At 33.5% G+C, this 21954-nt stretch overlaps 1 protein-coding gene across 2 annotated transcripts in view; it reads right to left on the bottom strand.

The window, feature by feature from the left end:
• Window positions 1-21954, bottom strand: part of LOC140159003 (uncharacterized) — a 97217-nt gene that overhangs the window by 37580 nt on the left and 37683 nt on the right. Inside the window, exons 6-9 of one of the 2 annotated variants that reach the window (XM_072182312.1) lie at window positions 20241-20303; window positions 18419-18487; window positions 1943-2014; window positions 955-1026 (exon numbers count right to left, since the gene is read on the bottom strand). In XM_072182312.1, the coding sequence (XP_072038413.1) occupies window positions 955-1026; window positions 1943-2014; window positions 18419-18487; window positions 20241-20303 (276 nt within the window). Of the gene's footprint in view, window positions 1-954; window positions 1027-1942; window positions 2015-18418; window positions 18488-20240; window positions 20304-21954 lie in introns of those variants that run through there. The other variant, XM_072182311.1, reaches the window with a different exon arrangement.

Here is a 21954-nt window from a genome sequence, read left to right as displayed (position 1 = left end):
TTCATCCATTTGTAAATTCATGTTTAATAGTGCTAGTGTGCGATGCCTAATTCTTCTTTCCCCTGTTCATATCATTATATTATACAGTTTACTTTGAGGACTGTTAAATATCAAAAATATCAATTTTAATCATTTGCTATAAAATGTGTATTATATCGCGAATTTAAAAAAAATAAAAATTAATCAGAAGGACATTCTTCGAATTCAGAATGTAATTCGATATGTCTGATGTGCTCTCATGCTCCACAAAAAATACTGTCCAAACGTTCATACCCCAGCCAAGATGACAAATTATTGTGGGATAGGCTTTTTGGCCAAACGGTTCCTGGTAAGCCGTATACTTCTATTACAGTATATGCAGTCTACATGTTCTCTGTTGACAAGGGGCAGTCTTCATTGCACAGCTCTTTCAGAGCCAACAAACCTTTAATTTAGCAGATAGGCGAGGTCTGCTTGTTTTCTGTTGACAAGGGGCAGTCTTCAGTGAACGGCTCTTTTCAGAGCCACCAAAACTTACAAAATCAGCAGATAGGCGAGATCTGCTTGTTTCTGTAGACAAGGGGCAGTCTTCAGCAAACGGCTCTTTTCAGAGCCACCAAAACCTTTTATTAGCAGATAGGCGAGATCTGCTAGTTCTCTGTAGACAAGAGGCAGTCTTCAGTGAACGGCTCTTTTCAGAGCCACCAAAACCTTTATATTAGCAGATAGGCGAGATCTGCTTGTTCTCTGTTGACAAGGGGCAGTCTTCAGTGAACGACTCTTTTCAGAGTCATCAGTAGACAAGGGGCAGTCTACATGTCTTATTCTTAGGTACTTTGTCCTGAAGAAGTCAGAGCTACTCCTGACGAAAGCTTGACAGTTCTAAACTTGTCCGACGGCGAACCCGCTAAAAACCCACTAATTATGACAAATTATGTTTTCCCCATGTGTAGCAAAATCTCATTGTCAACTTACTTGATCGGCGTTGTCGCCGTTGTTGGCGCAATTGTCACACGCGTTTCCAACACCATCGCCATCTGTGTCAGTCTGTAAGTAATAATATTGATAAGAGCAATACAAATAAAAATGACAGTACTGCACAGAATGTTAAGCATTGCTCTCAAAATAATTGACAATTCCAATTTAAAATTTTAGTTGATAAAAAATAATATTACAGGTTAACTAACAAAGGAAAGTGTGTTGTGAAATCCAGGGACAGTCTTTAACATCGAATAAAAGCAACCTATTTCCGAAGTGGCCCATAAAAAGATCGAAAGTGAAATTTGCAGATAAGAATATTCAGTGTTGTGAGTCGGTAAATTACCGGTTAATTTACATGGTAAATTACCGGTAATTTACCGCCATCTTAATTTACCGTGGGGTATAGAGTAAAATAAGTAAAATATGAAATAAGCGGATTTTTATTAGTAAAACTTCAATATTGTTTTTGTTTGTTTGTTTTATAGTAGATGCCAATTTTGTTTGCAATATTTGCACAACTTACTTAAAATAATGATTTTGTAGACCCCTGCTATCTACAACTGCACATACTGTACTAAATAGTGTACAATAGACTAAAGTAGCAAGTAGAGTAGAGCAAGTGTTGGTGATTGTGCATGCAGCTGATCAACATGTTCTTGTGACTTACAAGTTCATTTACTGCATTTAATTTAACACTCATAAGAAACAAAACAACACTTCAAACCTTTCACATATTAAATCATATTAAACCAGGCTAATGAAATTATGAAAGCACTGAAATCAATACCCCATCCCAAGCCCCCTTGATGGTACATCCAAATTTTGAGGGGTTGATCATGACTTGACTATCTCATTAGCTTTCTATATTTTATAAACATTTTAAGGAACTGTACAACTCAAGGGAAAATTTCCCATATTTTTGTCCTTAAAGATGACAAATTATGTTTTCCCCACGTGTAGCAAAATCTCATTGTCAACTTACTTGATCGGCGTTGTCGCCGTTGTTGGCGCAATTGTCACACGCGTTTCCAACACCATCGCCATCTGTGTCAGTCTGTAAGTAATAATATTGATAAGAGCAATACAAATAAAAATGACAGTACTGCACAGAATGTTAATCATTGCTCTCAAAATAATTGACAATTCCAATTTAAAAGTTTAGTTTATAAAAAAAATTACAGGTTAACTAACAAAGGAAAGTGTGTTGTGAAATCCAGGGACAGTCTTTAACGTCGAATAAAAGCAACCTATTTCCAAAGTGGCCCATAAAAAGATCGAAAGTGAAATTTGCAGATAAGAATATTCAGTGTTGTGAGTAAGTGAAATTTGCAGATAAGAATATTCAGTGTTGTGAGTCGGTAAATTACCGGTTAATTTACATGGTAAATTACCGGTAATTTACCGCCATCTTAATTTACCATGGGGTATAGAGTAAAATAAGTAAAATGTGAAATAAACGGATTTTTATTAGTAAAACTTCATATAATATTGTTTTTGTTTGTTTGTTTTATAGTAGATGCCAATTTTGTTTGCAATATTTGCACAACTTACTTAAAATAATGATTTTGTAGACCCTTGCTATCTACAACTTTTCATTTCTGACATATTGTTTACAATCCAAATAATATGCATGTATCCATGATGTACTTTCCTACTGTGTTTATTGACTTCAGCAATTATCATCAATCTGAATTTAAATGTTACCGTATTCAAAGTTTCTATTGTGTATGCTTTTTGACTGAACACATAATTGGTTGCTTTTATTGATTCTTATGCTAGCGTTCAATATGCTTTGGTCGTAATCCACTTTGCCAACATGTAGCTATGTTTGTCAACTAGCATAATACTCTCTAATTGCCGTACTTTGTATCATTTTAATACTTTTCTTTTAGCTCATATTGTGTTAGTGTACCAGGGCATAATCACCAGTCATGTATTCTGCATGCATTCATGTTTCGCGCGTGTAATCCCTTCTGTCCACCCATGCGCCAATTATATTATATAGCTGTGAATTGCTTTGCGATTGCCTTGATAACTAAGCACGATATGGGCCTAATTGACTTTTTCTGTTTCCCCATAAATGATTTTTTGCTCTGCTTCGCTTGGATTTAGTATCCCTTTTGGTATTTTCCTATATCATTTAAGCTTATTTGTAAGTGTATTTTCTAAGTGTATTTATATGTTCCCCCATGCTGTGTTCCCATTGTTGTAAACATTTTTCAGGATCTAAGGACAACTCCACCAACTGTGCCATCTGTGGTAACCAATCAATTCACGATCATTGTTTAAAAATCCTTGATGAGAATCACACTCTCATCTCCAAACCCTGGTACTGTAAATACTGTATTGGATCGATTTTACCCTTTAATCATATCATTGACGATGCAGAATTTTTGCATGAAATTAATCAGCTAAATCATGATCATACTGTTTCCTTTACATATCTTCAAAAACTTAACATAAATCCCTTTGATCTAAACGACAATAATGATAAAGATGACGAACTAAATAAAAATTATGAAGTTAATAATAATAACGATAAATGTAACTATTACTGTAGTGACACATTTAATGAACGCACTAAACATCTTAATAACTCTAATCTAAGTTTAATTCACTTCAATTCCCGCAGTTTAAATAAAAACCTTGATAATATCACTGATTATTTAAAACACTTAATCATAAATTCCCACTTATCGCATTCAGTGAGTCCTGGCTCAATGATAACAATGCCCTACCGCCTCTTATCAACATTGATGGTTATAATATTGCTCATTTCAACAGAGTTGGGAAAAGAGGAGGTGGGGTAGGGTTGTACATATCTGACGATCTCAACTTTAAGGTTCGTGATGATCTAAATCTAATCCCCAGTCAAGATTACGAGTCAATTTTCATTGAAATCGAAAGTGAGACTAAAAATACCATAATTGGAGTCATTTATAGACCTCCTGACAGATGTGCTCAATCCTTCATCACTAATTTGTCTACTACCATCAACGTGATCAATAGAGAACACCTCCCAACCTTCATTTGTGGTGATTTCAACCTTGATTTACTAAATACATCCACTCACTCAGTTTCAAATGATTTCCTCAACACACTGTATGCCTCCTCTTTTATCCACTAATCGATAAACCAACCCGTGTAACCACTAAGAAATCATCTCTAATCGATAATATCTTTTGTAATATTTTGAATCATAAAATAACTCCTGGTATCCTATTTAGCGACGTCACTGATCACTTTCCTGTATTCCAAATAATAAATATCCTATTTTTTGATGGTACCTCAAAAATCTCCGACCCCGGTAACATTTCCACAAAGTTTAATTCTTTTTTTTTGAAATAGGTCCTAAACTTGCTTCAAACATTCATTCTCCCTCTTCCTTCTCTGATTTCCTTAAGGACCCACACACTAACTCCATCTTCCTCAATCCCACCCACGAAAGGGAAATCCTAGACATTGTCAAGAAGTTTAAGAATGGCAAGAGTTCCGGCTACGATGACATCAGCCCTACCATTGTTAAACATATCATTCCCCTTATCTCCAAACCCCTAGCCCACATTTTCAACCAATCCCTTTCCACAGGTGTCTTCCCTTCAGCCCTCAAGATTGCGAAAGTCATCCCTGTCTTCAAAAAAGACGACCCCCACACCTTCTCTAATTATCGTCCCATTTCTCTTCTACCCTGCTTTTCCAAGATCCTTGAACGCATCATTTACAATAGGATTGATAAATTTCTCTCTCACTTTCATATTCTTCACAACAATCAATATGGCTTTCGCAAACAGCATTCCACTGATCTTGCTCTTCTAGATATCTACAACAATATTTCCTCCTCTCTTGCTCTTAATCATCACACTATTGGCATATTCCTCGACCTCTCCAAAGCCTTTGATACCATCAATCACAACATTCTTCTTACCAAACTCCAACACTATGGTATTCGTGGAACAGCCCTTAATCTTCTCTCTAGCTATCTGTGTAACAGATATCAATTCACTTCCTTTGACTCACATTTCTCTGATCTTCTTCCAGTCTCTTGTGGTATTCCTCAAGGCTCTATCCTGGGTCCCTTGCTCTTCCTTCTTTATGTTAATGATATCCCCACTTCGTCCAAAACCCTCTCTTTTGTCCTTTTCGCCGATGATACGAACATCTTCTTATCTCACCCAAACCTTAACACTCTCATAAACACATTCAACGTAGAATTAGTCAATGTCTCAAACTGGTTCAAATCCAACAAACTATCCCTAAATGTCAGCAAAACTAACTACATCCATTTCACCAAACAAAAACGAAAGCAAAAGCACGCCACTCCACCAACACACATTATGATAGACAACGTTGCAATTCATCCTGTAGATAACACAAAATTTCTAGGTGTAATAATTGACAAAAATCTTTCCTGGAAAGACCACATCCACAAAATTACAAATCAAATTTCTAGGAACATCGGGATTCTTAGAAAACTTCGTCACATTTTACCCACACATATACTATTCTCACTCTACAACACCTTAATCCTGCCTTACATATCCTACAGCAACATAGCATGGGCGATATCTGACAACACCCTTGACCTTAACCACTGTCCATGGACTTCTCCTAATTCTACAAAATTGGACAAACTATTTAAACTCCAAAAAAGAGCAATCCGTATCATTAACAACTCTGGTTACCTATCCCACACAAAGCAAATTTTCCATAAGTTAAAAACACTAAATATCTTTGACATAAATAAATTACAAACAGGTCTCTTTATGTACCGCTATGAGAACAAAACCCTTCCAAAATCATTCTCCAACTTTCTTTTAAAACACAGTGACATTCACAACTACAACACTACAACCCGGGAAATGAATAGTTGGCACACATGCACTAAACAATGGAAATGCGAGCCCTATTAAAATTGGGGAGGCGAGGAAAACATGCATACAATATATGTGTTGTACAGTCTCCCCCACTATATCTCATCCTTCCCCACTCCCCATCATTCAATGTTGGAGGGTCTCATGGACCTGTTGACAACATGGCTTGGTCCAACATTGAATTGGGGGAGCGGGGGCAGAGATATACCAAAAGACAGGCAAACTGTGCCAACCTTTTTTTCCTGGGTTGTCCGAGTCAAATCCTAAATATTGCACCTGTTTTCCGTTTTTACTCAATAACTTTGCAACGGAATGTTGAATTATCTTCATATTTCACACAAAAACATATAAGTGATAGGGCTTTACGATAAATAAAAAAAAATTGAAAAAATGTATTTGTTTCTTTAGGGAGTGGTCATTAAAAACATCGCTAATGCGTGGTTTTGCGTCTTGGCTTGGATCTGAATTACGCGAAAACTGACAAAAAAAGAAAGAATGCTTTTTAAATGCAGTATTACATCGAATTGCTTCTAATTCAAATGATAAATAAAAAGAACTGAATGAGCAATTTTCAATCAGCTATTATTACATCAAATTAATGTATATAATTGCACCCGTATCATAGATAGGGCAATTTTATGTATGTTTATATAAAAACATCATCAGTGCGGAAATTACGATGATATTTGTACAGTGCCGTAAAATATAGGTAGACATACAGAAAAAAAGACGGACATTGGCTTATGACAAATATAATATGATGAAGAATATTGTAAAATAAAAATGAAAAAGAAATCTAAATACATTCAGGGGCTCGAACCCGTGTTCCACTGCGCCTGAGGCAGATGCCGTATCAATTGCGCCACAGAGCTGTGTAACTTCAACAGGCTTAAACTATAATATAATGCTATTCAAGATGCATGTATATAAATATACGCTCTACATACGGTATACAGTCCAAAAATTACTTTTTACGGCATTTGTTTCATTAACTGAATATTTATCATATAGCAGGTGTTGGCTGACATTGTGCTTCACATTTAGTTCAGTATTTGTCCGGGATAAATGACTACGGGACAAAATCGGACGGTATACACGTCTTTAAAGAGTAAAGAATTTTAATATAATATTACTTTCTTTTTTATTTATACAAACGTGTACATCGTTCGTTTTTTTGTCCCAAAGTCATTTTACCCCGGCACAAAACTGAAATAAATGTGGAGCACAATGTCAGCCAACACCTGCTATATGATAAATATTCAGTTAATGAAACAAATGCCGTAAAAAAGTAATTTTTGACTGTATACCGTATGTAGAGCGTATATTTATATACATGCATCTTGAATAGCATTATATTATAGTTTAAGCCTGTTGAAGTTACACAGCTCTGTGGTTCAATGGATACGGTATCTGCCACAGGCGCATTGGAACACGGGTTCGAGCCCTGAATATATTTAGATTTCTTTTTTCTTTTCTTTTTTTGTTATTATTTTACAATATCCTTCATCATATTATATTCATCATTCTATTAATTTTGCCAATGTCCGTCCTTTTTTTTCTGTATTTCTACCTTTATTTTACGGCACTGTACAAATATCACCATAATTGCGGCACCGAGTTGTTTGTCAAAATGGAAACTCGGATGGCTTTCAAAACAGAGCATCACGTCTCCACGGCCATGATGCTTGAACTAAAAAAGTTTGAAATTGCCAATCACAATGCCTAATATGGCCATTATATACCATGAGAGATTTTTCAATTCAGAAAAAATATTTGAACCGTTTTTTACGAAAAATGTGAATTTTAAGGTGTTACAATCCAAACCGGAAACAAGTTTCGTTCCTTCAGGTTGCATGAGATATGATGAGCATATAAATGGTAAAAAAATGATGTTTTTATAGCACTTAGGAGAAAGTCATATTTTCAAATTACTGCAGATATACAGTTTTGTTGGTTGCGTAGGCCTATACATTTTTAAACATTGAATATTAAAAAAGGATTTATTGATTATTGATAATCGATAATAATTGATTATCGATAATATTTTTGATTAATTTTTATTTTTGCATATTGAAACGAATATGGGGATTAATCCATGAACATTTGGTGGCCATATGCTTATTGCTTTATATTTTATAAGCCAAAATATGAAATTAGATGCATTTTGGAAGAATTATCATAGCTTTAAACTACGAAAATAATCGGCAATCATATAATATTCTTTTGACTTATTCCTTATTTCACAATAGTTTTTATCAATATGAACTTTACATATTGATATGAATGTGAGGATTACTCCCTGAAAATTTGGTGCTCATACCTTTTATGGTTTTTAGTTTATAAACCAAAATATGAAGTTAGATGCATATTTTGGACGAGTTATCATAGCTTTAAACTTCGAAAATAATCGGCAATTATATAATATTCGTTTGACTTATACCTTATTTCACAATATTTTTTGTTTATATTAATTTCGTATATTGATATGAATATGAGGATTATTTCCTGAAAATTTGGTGGCCATACCTTTAACGGTTTTTATTTTACAAGCCAAAATATGAAATTAGATGCATATTTTTGGAATTGATTCGGACAACCTGGAAATGAATAGTTGGCACACATGCACTAAACAATGGAAATGCGAGCCCTATTAAAATTGGGGAGGCGAGGAAAACATGCATACAATATATGTGTTGTACAGACTCCCCTATATATCATCTTCCCCACTCCCCATCATTCAATGTTGGAGGGTCTCATGGACCTGTTGACAACATGGCTTGGTCCAACATTGAATTGGGGGAGCGGGGGCAGAGATATACCAAAAGACAGGCAAACTGTGCCAACCTTTTTTTCCTGGGTTGTCCGAGTCAAATCCTAAATATTGCACCTGTTTTCCGTTTTTACTCAATAACTTTGCAACGGAATGTTGAATTATCTTCATATTTCACACAAAAACATATAAGTGATAGGGCTTTACGATAAATAAAAAAAATTGAAAAAATGTATTTGTTTCTTTAGGGAGTGGTCATTAAAAACATCGCTAATGCGTGGTTTTGCGTCTTGGCTTGGATCTGAATTACGCGAAAACTGACAAAAAAAGAAAGAATGCTTTTTAAATGCAGTATTACATCGAATTGCTTCTAATTCAAATGATAAATAAAAAGAACTGAATGAGCAATTTTCAATCAGCTATTATTACATCAAATTAATGTATATAATTGCACCCGTATCATAGATAGGGCAATTTTATGTATGTTTATATAAAAACATCATCAGTGCGGAAATTACGATGATATTTGTACAGTGCCGTAAAATATAGGTAGACATACAGAAAAAAAAGACGGACATTGGCTTATGACAAATATAATATGATGAAGAATATTGTGCAAAAAATAAAAATGAAAAGAAATCTAAATACATTCAGGGCTCGAACCCATTTAGTTCCGGGATAAATGACTACTGGACAAAATCGGACGGTATGCGCCACACGTCTTTAAAGAGTAAAGAATTTAATAATATAATATTACTTTCTTTTTATTTATACAAACGTCTACATCGTTCGTTTTTTGTCAAAAAGTCTTTTTACCCCGGCACAAAACTGAAATATGGAGCACAATGTCAGCCAACACCTGCTATATGATAAATATTCAGTTAATGAAACAAATGCTACAGGAAAAAATCGGACTGTATACCGTATGTAGAGCGTATATTTATATACATGCATTCTTTAGCATTATATTATAGTTTAAGCCTGTTGAAGTTACATCGTTCTTTGGTTCAATGGATACGGCATCTGCCACAGGCGCATTGGAACACGGGTTCGAGCCCCTGAATATATTTAGATTTCTTTTTCTTTTCTTTTTTGTTATTATTTTACAATATCCTTCATCATATTATATTCATCATTCTATTAATTTTTGCCAATGTCCGTCCTTCTTTTTTTTTCTGTATTTCTACCTTTATTTTACGGCACTGTACAAATATCACCATAATTGCGGCACCGAGTTGTTTGTCAAAATGGAAACTCGGATGGCTTTCAAAACAGAGCATCACGTCTCCACGGCCATGATGCTTGAACTAAAAAAAGTTTGAAATTGCCAATCACAATGCCTAATATGGCCATTATATACCATGAGAGATTTTTCAATTCAGAAAAAATATTTGAACCGTTTTTACGAAAAATGTGAATTTTAAGGTGTTACAATCCAAACCGGAAACAAGTTTCGTTCCTTCAGGTTGCATGAGATATGATGAGCATATAAATGATAAAAAAATGATGTTTTTATAGCACTTAGGAGAAAGTCATATTTTCAAATTACTGCAGATATACAGTTTTGTTGGTTGCGTAGGCCTATACATTTTTAAACATTGAGTATTAAAAAGGATTTATTGATTATTGATAATCGATAATAATTGATTATCGATAATATTTTTGATTAATTTTTATTTTTGCATATTGAAACGAATATGGGGATTAATCCATGAACATTTGGTGGCCATATGCTTATTGCTTTATATTTTATAAGCCAAAATATGAAATTAGATGCATTTTTGGAAGAATTATCATAGCTTTAAACTACGAAAATAATCGGCAATCATATAATATTCTTTTGACTTATTCCTTATTTCACAATATTTTTTATCAATATGAACTTTACATATTGATATGAATGTGAGGATTACTCCCTGAAAATTTGGTGCTCATACCTTTTATGGTTTTAGTTTATAAACCAAAATATGAAGTTAGATGCATATTTTGGACGAGTTATCATAGCTTTAAACTTCGAAAATAATCGGCAATTATATAATATTCGTTTGACTTATACCTTATTTCACAATATTTTTTGTTTATATTAATTTCGTATATTGATATGAATATGAGGATTATTTCCTGAAAATTTGGTGGCCATACCTTTAACGGTTTTTATTTTACAAGCCAAAATATGAAATTAGATGCATATTTTTGGAATTGATTCGGACAACCCGGGAAATGAATAGTTGGCACACATGCACTAAACAATGGAAATGCGAGCCCTATTAAAATTGGGGAGGCGAGGAAAACATGCATACAATATATGTGTTGTACAGACTCCCCTATATATCATCCTTCCCCACTCCCCATCATTCAATGTTGGAGGGTCTCATGGACCTGTTGACAACATGGCTTGGTCCAACATTGAATTGGGGAGCGGGGGCAGAGATATACCAAAAGACAGGCAAACTGTGCCAACCTTTTTCCTGGGTTGTCCGAGTCAAATCCTAAATATTGCACCTGTTTTCCGTTTTTACTCAATAACTTTGCAACGGAATGTTGAATTATCTTCATATTTCACACAAAAACATATAAGTGATAGGGCTTTACGATAAATAAAAAAAAATTGAAAAAAATGTATTTGTTTCTTTAGGGAGTGGTCATTAAAAACATCGCTAATGCGTGGTTTTGCGTCTTGGCTTGGATCTGAATTACGCGAAAACTGACAAAAAAAGAAAGAATGCTTTTTAAATGCAGTATTACATCGAATTGCTTCTAATTCAAATGATAAATAAAAAGAACTGAATGAGCAATTTTCAATCAGCTATTATTACATCAAATTAATGTATATAATTGCACCCGTATCATAGATAGGGCAATTTTATGTATGTTTATATAAAAACATCATCAGTGCGGAAATTACGATGATATTTGTACAGTGCCGTAAAATATAGGTAGACATACAGAAAAAAGACGGACATTGGCTTATGACAAATAAATATGAAGAATATATGATGAAAAAGAATATTGTAAATCGAAATGCCTGAGGCAGATGAAATCCACAAGCTGTGTAACTTCAACAGGCTCGAACTATAATATAATGCTATTCAAGATGCATGTATATTGCGCCACACGGTAGCAGTCCAAAAATTACTTTTTACGGCAACATTAACTGAAACTATAATATAATGTTGGCTGACATTGTGCTTCACATTTAGTTCAGTTTTGTCCGGGATAAATGACTACGGGACAAAATCGGACGGTATACACGTCTTTAAAGAAAAAGAATTTTAATATAATATTACTTTCTTTTTATTTATACAAACGTGTACATCGTTCGTTTTTTGTCCCAAAGTCATTTTACCCCGGCCCAAAACTGAAATAAATGTGGAGCACAATGTCAGCCAACACCTGCTATATGATAAATATTCAGTTAATGAAACAAATGCCGTAAAAAGTAATTTTCGGACTGTATACCGTATGTAGAGCGTATATTTATATACATGCATTTTGAATAGCATTATATTATAGTTTAAGCCTGTTGTAGTTACACAGCTCTGTGGTTCAATGGATACGGCATTCTGCCACAGGCGCATTGGAACACGGGTTCGAGCCCTGAATATATTTAGATTTCTTTTTCTTTTTTCTTTTTTGTTATTATTTTACAATATCCTTCATCATATTATATTCATCATTCTATTAATTTTTGCCAATGTCCGTCCTTCTTTTTTTCTGTATTTCTACCTTTATTTTACGGCACTGTACAAATATCACCATAATTGCGGCACCGAGTTGTTTGTCAAAATGGAAACTCGGATGGCTTTCAAAACAGAGCATCACGTCTCCACGGCCATGATGCTTGAACTAAAAAAGTTTGAAATTGCCAATCACAATGCCTAATATGGCCATTATATACCATGAGAGATTTTTTTTTTTTTTTTAAAATATTTGAACCGTTTTTTACGAAAAAAATGAATTTTAAGGTGTTACAATCCAAACCGGAAACAAGTTTCGTTCCTTCAGGTTGCATGAGATATGATGAGCATATAAATGGTAAAAAATGATGTTTTATAGCACTTAGGAGAAAGTCATATTTTCAAATTACTGCAGATATACAGTTTTGTTGGTTGCGTAGGCCTATACATTTTTAAACATTGAATATTAAAAAAGGATTTATTGATTATTGATAATCGATAATAATTGATTATCGATAATATTTTTGATTAATTTTTATTTTTGCATATTGAAACGAATATGGGGATTAATCCATGAACATTTGGTGGCCATATGCTTATTGCTTTATATTTTATAAGCCAAAATATGAAATTAGATGCATTTTTTAAGAATTATCATAGCTTTAAACTACGAAAATAATCGGCAATCATATAATATTCTTTTGACTTATTCCTTATTTCACAATATTTTTTATCAATATGAACTTTACATATTGATATGAATGTGAGGATTACTCCCTGAAAATTTGGTGCTCATACCTTTTATGGTTTTTAGTTTATAAACCAAAATATGAAGTTAGATGCATATTTTGGACGAGTTATCATAGCTTTAAACTTCGAAAATAATCGGCAATTATATAATATTCGTTTGACTTATACCTTATTTCACAATATTTTTTGTTTATATTAATTTCGTATATTGATATGAATATGAGGATTATTTCCTGAAAATTTGGTGGCCATACCTTTAACGGTTTTATTTTATAAGCCAATATATGAAATTAGATGCATATTTTTGGAATTGATTCGGACAACCTGGGAAATGAATAGTTGGCACACATGCACTAAACAATGGAAATGCGAGCCCTATTAAAATTGGGGAGGCGAGGAAAACATGCATACAATATATGTGTTGTACAGACTCCCCCCTATATATCATCCTTCCCCACTCCCCATCATTCAATGTTGGAGGGTCTCATGGACCTGTTGACAACATGGCTTGGTCCAACATTGAATTGGGGGAGCGGGGGCAGAGATATACCAAAAGACAGGCAAACTGTGCCAACCTTTTTTTCCTGGGTTGTCCGAGTCAAATCCTAAATATTGCACCTGTTTTCCGTTTTTACTCAATAACTTTGCAACGGAATGTTGAATTATCTTCATATTTCACACAAAAACATATAAGTGATAGGGCTTTACGATAAATAAAAAAAAATTGAAAAAATGTATTTGTTTCTTTAGGGAGTGGTCATTAAAAACATCGCTAATGCGTGGTTTTGCGTCTTGGCTTGGATCTGAATTACGCGAAAACTGACAAAAAAGAAAGAATGCTTTTTAAATGCAGTATTACATCGAATTGCTTCTAATTCAAATGATAAATAAAAAGAACTGAATGAGCAATTTTCAATCAGCTATTATTACATCAAATTAATGTATATAATTGCACCCGTATCATAGATAGGGCAATTTTATGTATGTTTATATAAAAACATCATCAGTGCGGAAATTACGATGATATTTGTACAGTGCCGTAAAATATAGGTAGACATACAGAAAAAAGACGGACATTGGCTTATGACAAATATAATATGATGAAGAATATTGTAAAATAAAAATGAAAAAGAAATCTAAATACATTCAGGGGCTCGAACCCGTGTTCCACTGCGCCTGCAGCCTGAGGCAGATGCCGTATCAATTGCGCCACAGAGCTGTGTAACTTCAACAGGCTTAAACTATAATATAATGCTATTCAAGATGCAGGTGTATTAAATTTAGTTCAGTTTTGTCCGGGATAAATGACTACGGGACAAAATCGGACGGTATACACGTCTTTAAAGAGTAAAGAATTTTAATATAATATTACTTTCTTTTTTATTTATACAAACGTGTACATCGTTCGTTTTTTTGTCCCAAAGTCATTTTACCCCGGCACAAAACTGAAATAAATGTGGAGCACAATGTCAGCCAACACCTGCTATATGATAAATATTCAGTTAATGAAACAAATGCCGTAAAAAGTAATTTTTGGACTGTATACCGTATGTAGAGCGTATATTTATATACATGCATCTTGAATAGCATTATATTATAGTTTAAGCCTGTTGAAGTTACAAGCTCTGTGGTTCAATGGATACGGCATCTGCCACAGGCGCATTGGAACACGGGTTCGAGCCCTGAATATATTTAGATTTCTTTTTCTTTTCTTTTTGTTATTATTTTACAATATCCTTCATCATATTATATTCATCATTCTATTAATTTTTGCCAATGTCCGTCCTTCTTTTTTTCTGTATTTCTACCTTTATTTTACGGCACTGTACAAATATCACCATAATTGCGGCACCGAGTTGTTTGTCAAAATGGAAACTCGGATGGCTTTCAAAACAGAGCATCACGTCTCCACGGCCATGATGCTTGAACTAAAAAAAGTTTGAAATTGCCAATCACAATGCCTAATATGGCCATTATATACCATGAGAGATTTTTCAATTCAGAAAAAATATTTGAACCGTTTTTTACGAAAAATGTGAATTTTAAGGTGTTACAATCCAAACCGGAAACAAGTTTCGTTCCTTCAGGTTGCATGAGATATGATGAGCATATAAAAGGTAAAAAAATGATGTTTTTATAGCACTTAGGAGAAAGTCATATTTTCAAATTACTGCAGATATACAGTTTTGTTGGTTGCGTAGGCCTATACATTTTTAAACATTGAATATTAAAAAAGGATTTATTGATTATTGATAATCGATAATAATTGATTATCGATAATATTTTGATTAATTTTATTTTTGCATATTGAAACGAATATGGGGATTAATCCATGAACATTTGGTGGCCATATGCTTATTGCTTTATATTTTATAAGCCAAAATATGAAATTAGATGCATTTTTGGAAGAATTATCATAGCTTTAAACTACGAAAATAATCGGCAATCATATAATATTCTTTTGACTTATTCCTTATTTCACAATATTTTTTATCAATATGAACTTTACATATTGATATGAATGTGAGGATTACTCCCTGAAAATTTGGTGCTCATACCTTTTATGGTTTTAGTTTATAAACCAAAATATGAAGTTAGATGCATATTTTGGACGAGTTATCATAGCTTTAAACTTCGAAAATAATCGGCAATTATATAATATTCGTTTGACTTATACCTTATTTCACAATATTTTTTGTTTATATTAATTTCGTATATTGATATGAATATGAGGATTATTTCCTGAAAATTTGGTGGCCATACCTTTAACGGTTTTTATTTTACAAGCCAAAATATGAAATTAGATGCATATTTTTGGAATTGATTCGGACAACCCGGGAAATAATAGTGGGCACACATGCACTAAACAATGGAAATGCGAGCCCTATTAAAATTGGGGAGGCGAGGAAAACATGCATACAATATATGTGTTGTACAGACTCCCCCCTATATATCATCCTTCCCCACTCCCCATCATTCAATGTTGGAGGGTCTCATGGACCTGTTGACAACATGGCTTGGTCCAACATTGAATTGGGGGAGCGGGGGCAGAGATATACCAAAAGACAGGCAAACTGTGCCAACCTTTTTTTCCTGGGTTGTAGACATGCTGAGCATTTTACTACAGTTAAACACACATCTAATTTAATCAAATACTCGATTAAAGTATCTGGACCTAAAACCTGGAATGGATTAAACAAAGATATAATAAACTCAAATAATATATTAAGCTTCAAAACTAGCTTGAAGGACCGCCTGATTAAAAAGTACTTATCTAAATAAAATAAACCTATTATATAATTTTCAAGTATCATATATCATTTTCTTTCATCTTATAAATAGTTCAATATGTTTTAACAAATACTGCCGTCAAATCCCGATGTTGGTTTTGGCTATAGGCCTCGGTACCGTGCACGTGCGCTTATTTTAAATAGGCCTATTTGAAATCGATCCACTACATTGTCAACTTTTTTGGTTTTTGACTGGTACTGCATTGTATTATCCCTGTCCTGATTGATCCTTTCCCGCCCTGCCCTGTCTCGTCTTGTCCTGTCTTGTACTGTTCTGTCTTGTCATGTTCACCCCTTCCCTATTCTAATATTTCACTTTCAAATTTGCTAAGGTGGGACCAGCCTTAAAGCCCTTTGGGCTTATTTGGCCTCTCCTTCACATGTTTTTTTTTTCACCCTTTCATATTATTCTCTTTCGTTTTCAAAATCTACTGAGTTACTGGTACTTTAATTAACTTTTTGTACAAATTAAATTTGTATCATTAATTGAATTGCTATTTAATCATAATCTTGCTGTGTAAATATTTTTATATAAATTTGTCCTATACTATATATAATTTCGGAAATTGCGATTGTGATTTGTAATATAACCATTTAATTCTGTATTATCCTTCAGATACATTTCATTATGTTACCAACTTAATTAAATTTGTTTTTGTTATTGATGCTTAAATTTTGTATATAATACATATATATATATATATATATATATATATGATTTTGGAAATATTGTTATCTATATATATGTGAAATCATGTGTGAATAAATTGAATGAATGAATGAATGAATGACAACTGCCCACATTGTACTAAATTGTGTACAATATACTAAAGTAGCGCTAGCAAGTAGAGTAGAGAAAGTGTTGGTGATTGTGCATTCAGCTGATCAACATGTTCTTGTGACTTGCAAGTTCATTTACTGCATTTAATTTAACACTCATAAGCAAGAAACAAACAACACCTCAAACTTTCACATATTAAATCATATTAAATCAGGCTAATGAAATTATGAAAGCACTGAAAGCAACACACCCATCCCAAGCCCCCTTGATGGTACATCAAAATTGTGAGGGGCTGCTCATTCGTATAATTCAAAAATATGACCGATGCAAAGGTTTTGAATACCAATACCTCGCGACCCGAGGACATAAACAACCGTTTAGTCATGAAAATATATGAATGATTCGTTCATACATACCAGAACAATTTGTGATTCTTATTTCATCAAAATAATAACAAAAATTACAAGTAACATTATTAAAAAACATGAGTTTCCTTCACTTTCGTTACCCGGCGACAGTCACATCGGGACACCGGGCATAAACGCTGTTTATGCCCGGCTCTCGACCAATTACGCGCGCTGTTATATAGCGTGTATGTATGAATTGAATGATAAGATGCACGCAGCTATCCATTCATTTTTAAGGGCTCTGGTATGAACGTTTCGACAGTATTTTTGTGGGACATGAGAGCACATCAGACGTATCGAATTGAATACTAAACACGAGGAATGTCCTTCTGATATCAAATAATTTTTGAAATTCACGATATAATACAAATTTTATGACAAATTATTAAAATTTGATATTTTCACATTTTGATATATAACAGTCCTCGAAGTAAATTTTATAAATCTAATGACATATTCTTAATGTGTATGTAGCTGGGAGGAAGGCCTACGATCAATTAAAATCTTGACCTTTCATATTGAAGATATGGATTTTTTCCCCAAAAGGCCTAATTTTGTTTGTGTGTTTTGGGAAAAAATCCATATCTTCAATACGAAAGGTCAAAATTTTCAATTGATCGTCGGCTGTTCATCCCACCTACATACACCTTAAGTATAAATCATCAGATGTATAAAGTTTACTTCGAGTACTGTTAAATGTCAAAAATATCAATTTGTGTATTTCATTGCGAATTTCAAAAAAATCAAAATTATTATATCAGAAGGACATTCTTCGTATTCAGAATGCAATTCGATATGTCTGGTGTGCTCTAATGTCCCACAATAAATAATGTCCAAACGTTCATACCCCAGTCCTTAAAGATGACAAATTATGTTTTCCTCACGTGTAGCAAAATCTCATTGTCAACTTACTTGATCAGCGTTGGCGACGTTGACGCAATTGTCACACGCGTCTCCAACACCATCGCCATCTGTGTCGGTCTGTAAGTAATAACATTGATTTGATACGGATAAGAGCAATACAAATAAAAAATAATTTACAATTCCAGAGGTTGAGTTAAAACAAATTCCAAAAAAAAAAAATAATGTTACAGGTTAACTAACAAAGGAAAGTGTGTTGTGAAATCCAGGGACAGACTTTAACGTGGAATAAAAGCAACCTAGGTGGTCCATACAAAGATCGAAAGTGAAATTTTCAGATAAGAATAAATTACCGGTATTTTACCGCCATCTCAATTTACCGTGGTAAAATAGGTAATAAATAAGTAAGATATGAAATAAAGGGATTGTTATTAGTAAAACAAATAATATTGTTTTTGTTTGTTTGTTTTATAGTAGATGCCAATTTTGTTTGCAATATTTGCACAACTTACTTGAAATAATGCTTTTGTAGACCCCTGCTACCTACAATTGCCCATACTGTACTAAATAGTGTACAATCAGTGGCGTAGATTTCTTTTTGACATTGGGGGGGGGGTGGTGTTGAAAAAAATTCTTGAAGAATAGTGAATCCAGCACCTTTTGGCGACAGAATAAGTTTATGTTACAAATGCGCGCGAAGCGAGCCAAATATTTTACTATTTTGAAGCTAAACTGATGAAATATGGTGCAAAAGTGGAATAAATGCGCGTGAAGCGCGAACATTTGCACTTTTGGGGCTAAAATGGGCAAATATGAGGTTAATTTGGTCAGAAACCTATATTCAGGCGTCAACATTGGGGGATGATTGTATGGAGCATCCCCTGGCAAAATATTGGGGGGATAAATCCCCCATCCCCAGGATCTACGCCTATGTGTACAATAGACTAAAGTTGCAAATAGATTAGAGAAAGTGTTGGTGATAGTGCATTCAGTTGATTAACATGCTCTTGTGACTTGCAAGTTCATTTACTGCATTTAATTCAACACTCATAAGCAAGAAACAAAACGCCTCAAAACTGTCACATATTAAATAATATAGGCTAATGAAATTATGAAAGCACTGATAATAAAACACCCCATCTCAAGCCCCCTTCATGGTACATCCAAATTTTGAGGGGTTGATCATGGCTTGACTATCTCATTAACATTTTAAGGAACTGTACAACTCAAGGTAAAATTTCTCATATTTTTTGTCACAAATATGAGTGAATTTTTGTGCCGTGCCGAACTGACACTGACAAACTACATGAAAATAACGTCAAAAAGTTCATGATTAAGTAAATTTTACGCTTTTTTTGCCCAAAACATGGTGTTTTACGGGCTTGCCCAATGGTAAATCCGCCCTTGATCACCCATGAAAGTCGTATACAAGAAAATTACTTCCAGTGGGCTTCATTCTAAATACCAAACTTGAAATTGGCTGGCAAGAATATTTAACCCAAAATAAATATAACATACTTGAATGATAATTAATGCATTTTTTTAAATCAAGGGCTCTGGTATGAACGTTCGGCAGTATTTTTGCGGGACATGAGAGCACATCAGACATATCGAAATGAATTCTAAATACGAGGAATATCCTTCTGATATCAAATAATTTTGATTTTGACAAATTATTAAAATTTGATATCTTTTAAATTAATATTTAATACTTGATATCAGAAGGACATTCTTCGAATTCAGAATGAAATTCGATATGTCTGATGTGCTCTCAAGTCCAACAAATAATACTGTCCAAACGTTCATACCCCAGCCCTTAAAGATGACAAATTGTGTTTTCCTCACGTGTAGCAAAATCTCATTGTCAACTTACTAGATCGGCGCTGTCGGCGCAATTGTCACACGAGTCTCCAACACCATCGCCATCTGTGTCGGTCTGTGTAAAGTAATAATATTGATTTTATACGGATAAAACCAATACAAATAAAAAGTACAATACTGCACAGAATGTTCTAAAAATAATTTACAATTCTAAAGGTAGAGTTAAAACAAATTTCAGTTTATAAAAATAATGTTACAGGTTAAGGGCTGGGGTATGAACGTTTGGACAGTATTTATTTTGGGACATTAGAGCACATCAGACATATCGAATTGCATTCTGAATACGAAGAATGTCATTCTGATATCAAATAATTGATTTTTTGAAATTCGCAATTTAATACACATTTTATGGCAAATCATTGAAAATTGATATTTTTGATATCTAACAGTACTTGAAGTAAACTTTATAAATCTGATGATTTATACTTGAAGTGTATGTAGGTGGGATGAAAAGCCGACGATCAATTGAAAATTTTGACCTTTCGTATTGAAGATATGGATTTTTTTCCCAAAACACCAAAAAAAAAATTAGGTTTTTTTTGGGTAAAAAACCATATCTTCAATTTGAAAGGTCAAAATTTTAATTGACCGTCGGCTTTTTTCCTCCGTGCTACATACACTTTAAGAATATATCATTAGATTTATATGATTTACTTCGAGGACTGTTATATATCAAAAATTTGAAAAATATCAAATTTTTATAATTTGTCATAAAATTTGTATTATATTGTGATTTTCAAAAAATGAAAATTATTTTATATCAGAAAGACATGCTTCGTATTCAGAATGCAATTCGATAGGTCTGAGGTGGTCTCATGTCCCACAAAAAATACTGTCGAAACGCAATAAACGCTCATTTTAGATCCCTTAACTAACAAAGGAAAATGTGTTGTGAAATCTAGGGACAGTCTTTAACGTGGAATAAAAGCAACTTATTTCCAAAGTGGTCCATACAAAGATCGAAAGTGAAATTTTCAGATAAGAATATTCAGTGTTGTGAGTCGGTAAATAACCGGATAATTTACATGGTAAACTACCAGATAATTTACATGGTAAATTACTGGAAAAATAGGGTAAAATAAGGAAAATAAGTAAAATGTAAAATAAAAGGATTTTTATTAGTAAAACTTCAAATAATATTATTTTCGTTTATTTGCTTTATAGTAGATGCCAATTTTGTTTGCAATATTTGCATAATTTCCTTGAAATAATGCTTTTGTAGACCCCTGCTAGCTACAACTGCCCATACTGTACTAAATATTTTGGGTACCACTGTAAAACATCGTCATTCATTCTACATGTAAGTTGTAATTAGCATCCTTGAAGTATAACTTTTGACAAGTTAACTTTTAACCAGATCCAAATAATATGAATGACCAGGTATATTACCATTAGTCATGAGGTCTACAGTGGAAATTTCAATTGAACACTACCTGAGGATTTAATTTTAATGAAAGCGTGTATGTGATTGCATAAAAACGGAATGTAGTTTTCTCAGATGTCATAGTGTAGTGCCAAGTGGCTAGACAGGCTCTGTGTCTGTGTGTTATGAGAGAAAACATTGAAACGCTTGCAAAAAAAACTTGTACGTAAATACTAAATGACTTTTGTTTCACTTCTTTCAACTTCAGCTTTTATGAAACTCATTTTCATCTTGAAAGGTATATTCAATAAAACAAGTATCTATGTAGCTCTTACTTTAAAAA

Source organism: Amphiura filiformis, chromosome 8 (assembly GCF_039555335.1).
Source record: "Amphiura filiformis chromosome 8, Afil_fr2py, whole genome shotgun sequence".
Taxonomy (NCBI): domain Eukaryota; kingdom Metazoa; phylum Echinodermata; class Ophiuroidea; order Amphilepidida; family Amphiuridae; genus Amphiura; species Amphiura filiformis.
The sequence above is the reverse complement of the archived record's forward strand: the minus strand, read 5'-3'. Positions and strand labels throughout refer to the sequence as shown.